Raw genomic sequence first — 4,757 nt, 5'->3', positions numbered from 1 at the left:
AGGACGTTTTCCACTTTCTCCCTAGCCTCTGGCTTAAAGATGAGTACGGGAAAGTCTAATGCGTATTTTAATGGGGTGAAGGAAGATGTCAAGGCTGAGATTCTACAAATCTCGGGTTTTACAGAGGGCAGGCTTCCTTTCAAGTACCTATGGGTGCCCATCAAAACCAATAGATTGAATGCCGAGGATTGCAAACCTCTCAAGATTGTGAGAAAATTAAGGGGGTTGGGGGCAAGGAAACTCTCATATGCAGGGAGATTGATCTTTAATCAAAGCTGTGCTCAAGACATACCATAACTACTGGGCAACTATGTTTATTCTCCCCTCTGGAGTTATAGCTTGGATTGAGCAAATTTGCAGGAATTTCTTCTGGGATGGGGGAGCTGATTATATCCGTACACCATTGGTCTCATGGGATAAGCTATGCAAACCTAAACTTGAAGGACAAATTGGGCTTAAAAGTGATATAAACTGGAATAAGGCTGTTGTGGGGAAGCTGGTCTGGTGGATTTCCACAAAACCAGATCACCTTTGGGTGAAATGGGTTAACCATATTTATCTCAAAGGAAGGACTTGGCGAGACTTTGTCCCAACTAATGATTCCAGTTGGTACTGGCGGAAAATCTGTCAGGTCAAGCAGCTCTTAGAGGGGGCCTATCAACAACATATATGGTCTGATGAGACAGGATGTACTTATTCCATATCAAAAGGCTATGAATACCTCAGAAACAAAAATAGTGAAGTTAATTGGGCAAAGCTAGTGTGGAATACATGGTCTATAACAAAGCATAGCATAGTTTCCTGGATATACTACCACAATAACCTTAACACAAATGAAAAAATGCATCAATTGGGGGTTAGTAATACGGATACCTGCTGCATCTGTGAGAGTACTACTGAAATGCTTGAACATCTGTTCTTTATGTGCGAGTATAACAGGAAAGTCGTCTGGAAAGTGGGAACTGAGGTCAAGGTAGATCTACCTATCTCTGATGTTCGAAATTGGAGATTGAGAAGGGGAGGTATGGCCACCAGATCAAACTTCACCAATGCCTTGATCAATGCATGCATCTACCACATATGGAGACAAAGAAACTCTGGTAAGTATGAATCTAAAGTTCTTCGACCGGAGAAATTAGCTGAGAAGATTGTTGATGAGGTTAAATGGAAAGTGCGAGGTACCCCGAAAGTTAAGATTGACGCAGAAGACTGGCGGTGGCTTGAATGGATTCGGGGCAATCAACGAGACCAGATCTGATAAAAGAATGGCTCGGTGAACATGGAGAAGCATCGAGAAAGAAGGGTTGATATCGGGAAATAGGTTGTTTTGATGGTTTCAGATAGGTTGCCTTTTTTGTTTAGAATATCTGATTTTGTGTAATGGGCCTGGCCCTAAGGTCCTATGGTATGAGTCTCCTTGCCTCTTGGTAAGGCGAGCTTGTGTAATTGGTGACGGTCTTTTTGATTTAATACAAACTTACATTTCATCAAAAAAAAAAAAAGTAAAGACACAAAGATTTTATACGTGGAAAAACCCTGGGAATAAGGGAAAAAACCACGGGCACCAAGACAGGAGAGATTATTACTATGATTTTGAGTAGCCTGACAGAGTATTTGTATATCAGGCGTGACAGGCTAAGGATATTGCTAAATTATATTTTGAATACAAGAATGAGAGTGATAGTACGAGTATGCCAGTGTGTGTTCCAATGTCCCTTCTGTTTTTATCTTATCTTCTATTTATATTAGCCTCCAAAAGTAGCTTCCTCTCGTCTGTTTAGGGTTTCCTGGTAAATAGGACTCGTGCCCTATTTATCCGGAAGTAGTTAATTGACTGTAGCAGCATTTCAGCCGTTGCTTTTGACTCTTTCTTCCATCTTCTTCTTTTGAATTGGTCTTCCTTGTTTGTAGGGAGCTTACTTATATGGCATGGTCATGTCTTTCTTGTAGCCTGTCAGCTTGGATAATGTTTCTCTTGTGCCTGATGTAGTTTCCTTTCAGGTCAGGCTTAATAGTTGCATGTCCTGTGCTTCTCTCGTGCTTGGTGCCTGTCTGTATACTCTTAATGCCTGACTTGGAGTATTTCCTGCTCAGGTCTTGGCTTTGAACATTGCCTGGTCTTTGTCAGGCAAGGCAGGATAATTATGGGCCCAACAATTACAATAATCACGTACTATACATACATATTCTCATTGTAGGGGGCAAGCCATAGTTTTTTGGACGATATCAACCGATGATCGATACTATTGATTTGATTTTCATATGAAATTCTGTGCACAGAGAACGCCATAGGACACAAAAATCCGTAGGCGTGAATTGGGACCTTCCACTCAGTGAACTGATTATTGAGGTACCTATTACGCCACATGGAACGAAGATTGTTATTATAATTGATAATTTAAACAAACTTCATTATTCGTAAATGGAAATGACTAAATAGTTTTATTAATAAAACTTACTTCATCCAAATCAAAATGTGAACAACATCTAAATTGTCAAGGTCGACAAATTCCATTAGTTGCTTCGGGTCCAGTATGGCTATATCAGCTGCGCCCATAACTTCCTTTTCAATGTTAATCATGACTACATCCCGTGTAGGTGACCTCTTTACAGCCAGGTTGTGCAAAGCCTTGGTGACGATTTTCATCTTTTTCTTATATTCACACGATTCATAATAAGAATCATAAGCAGGCTTGACTGCAACAACTTTCGTTAACGTAGTAGTAATTGCTTTAGCTGCCATCATAGCTTTGCTTAAGTTCTGCAAATGTAAAGATTCAAGTACTTACGATATGTTAATATTCGTACCCTAATCTATTTAAAGAACAAGTAATAATTAACATCTGCATATAGGTACTTTGGGGATGACAACATTCATGAGGTTGGCAGGCCATTGCACATAAGAGCTCGTGGCTTCTTTCAAATAAGTGACCTCCTCATTAGGAAATGGTACTTTTACTTTTCGATACTCGTCTTTATATAATTGGGACACCTCCACTTTCCTACAATTGTGACGAAGGGGTATACCATGAACCTTAACTTGCTGAAGCCGGTCGTAATTGAACACGTATCCCCTGGCAACAACAACTTTCTATTTCCCCTGTAAATAGGACAGACGACAAGCCACCTTGCAATCGCCCTAAACGTCAGCTTTAATAAATTAGTATACATACATTCACTACCTTTAATAAATTTCATAAGTAACAAACGTGTATGATATGAATGATTATAAACTAGCAACTATTACCTTTTTCGGTGTGAAGAAGAACATCTGATCATCAACTCCCTCCACTTAATCCTGTGTCATGGCCTTCCTGGCATCCTCTTCCTCTTCAACTGCCTGATATCGATCCTCGGCTCCCATTTCAGTCTCCTTTCCCATTTCCTTCTCCCTTGTCATGTCATCCTCGGCTTCCTTCTGTGCATTAACACTTTTCCATATAACACGTACTGATTTTCCAAATCATATAACACACTGTATATAAGTCATAAATATTATTACCTCTTTTTTCTCCTCCTCCTCCTCCTCCTCCTCCTCCTCCTCTGCTTCCTTTATGACTGGTTGAACCATATCCAACTCCTTTTATGATGGCTTTTCCCCAGTTTCCAACATTCTCACCATCAACCTGGCTATTTATTGTAGCTGTGTAGTAGAAATTAATGTCAGCATATATAGTTGTAAATTAATTACGTTCGTTCAAATACAGTATTTATAGATTAACTTCTTGGAATCATCACCACGTCGAGTAGTTTTCCCAAAATACTTAGTGATACCAACATGCGTTCCTACCCCTCTCACATGACCTGGATGCTCTGCTTTGCCGATTGCCCTAGCAAGAATGTCATCACGTCCTTCAGGCTTCCATTTTCCTTCATGTACCTCCTTCTCACAGATCCTCTACATACACATAAAACCATTAAGCAACTCACAATTATATAACTCTGACTACCAGTGGTAGGAGTGACATATTTATTCGAACTTACAATTTTCTCGTTGATGTCCTTATCATATTTAGTTTTCGTCTTTCCATTCTTAGGAGTGTGACCTTCCACCCAAGCGTCGTGACGACTTAATTTTTCAAGCTTTGCCTACAATTCATTCATCACATTGATATCCTCTCAAAATATGTATGATTACTATGAACATATATAACATTCATCACCTAACAGTCTAATAGCATAAGAATTATGTACTTACAAGTTTCTTCTTAATAAATCTATAACCACCCCGAGAGCCGTAAAAGACGGTCTTTTTCTTTGAAATGTTCTCCTTGTTCCTCTCACTCATAGCCTTCATCAAATAAATTGTATCAAGAAACGTAAGCATGACCAAACACTAAACTAAGTTTACTTCTTTACTTATTATTATTAAGTTACCTTAAACTTGTCAGACTGCCTATGAGTGATATAGCTATCCCAATGGTCCTGATTGACATACAGATACTTCTTGTTTGGTGAGTTCTTGTTCATCTCCCTGGTTTCCTTGTTAAACAAGTGGTTCTCAGCAATCTTTAACTTCCAAGATCCGAGGGCTTCCCCTGTCTTTTTTTAGGTACTTAATTTCAGTAAAAACATTTATTATTGTATATACATACCTTTATTCTGTTTATTAGCATGGTGTTCCGTATTTTACTCAGTTCACTGATACGAAGCGTACCAAGAGGCACATACTGTCTTACACAACAACCAATCTAACTCGCAAAATACCCGGCATACTCACCATATGGCAGCCCCGTATCTTTATCCCACTGTAAAGG

The 4,757-nt window shown here is 39.3% G+C and overlaps 1 protein-coding gene across 1 annotated transcript; it reads left to right on the top strand.

The window, feature by feature from the left end:
* Nucleotides 1-310: 310 nt before the first annotated feature.
* LOC141619701 (uncharacterized) lies at nucleotides 311-2,142 on the top strand. Its single transcript, XM_074436721.1, has 3 exons — nucleotides 311-1,159; nucleotides 1,951-2,001; nucleotides 2,095-2,142. The coding sequence occupies exons 1-3, from the start codon at nucleotides 311-313 to the stop codon at nucleotides 2,140-2,142; spliced, it is 948 nt and encodes a 315-aa protein (XP_074292822.1).
* Nucleotides 2,143-4,757: the final 2,615 nt, after the last annotated feature.

The sequence above is a fragment of the Silene latifolia genome, chromosome X (assembly GCF_048544455.1).
Source record: "Silene latifolia isolate original U9 population chromosome X, ASM4854445v1, whole genome shotgun sequence".
Taxonomy (NCBI): Eukaryota; Viridiplantae; Streptophyta; class Magnoliopsida; order Caryophyllales; family Caryophyllaceae; genus Silene; species Silene latifolia.
The sequence above is the reverse complement of the archived record's forward strand: the minus strand, read 5'-3'. Positions and strand labels throughout refer to the sequence as shown.

What these genes read in the sequence shown, in the direction of transcription:
- LOC141619701 (XM_074436721.1), top strand. Translation starts at nt 311, where the DNA reads ATGTTTATTCTCCCCTCTGGAGTTATAGCTTGGATTGAGCAAATTTGC. An exon ending in CTGAGAAGATTGTTGATGAG is followed by an intron (nt 1,160 to 1,950) that starts GTTAAATGGAAA and finishes TCTTTCTTGTAG; the next exon opens with CCTGTCAGCTTGGATAATGT. An exon ending in CTGATGTAGTTTCCTTTCAG is followed by an intron (nt 2,002 to 2,094) that starts GTCAGGCTTAAT and finishes TTTCCTGCTCAG; the next exon opens with GTCTTGGCTTTGAACATTGC.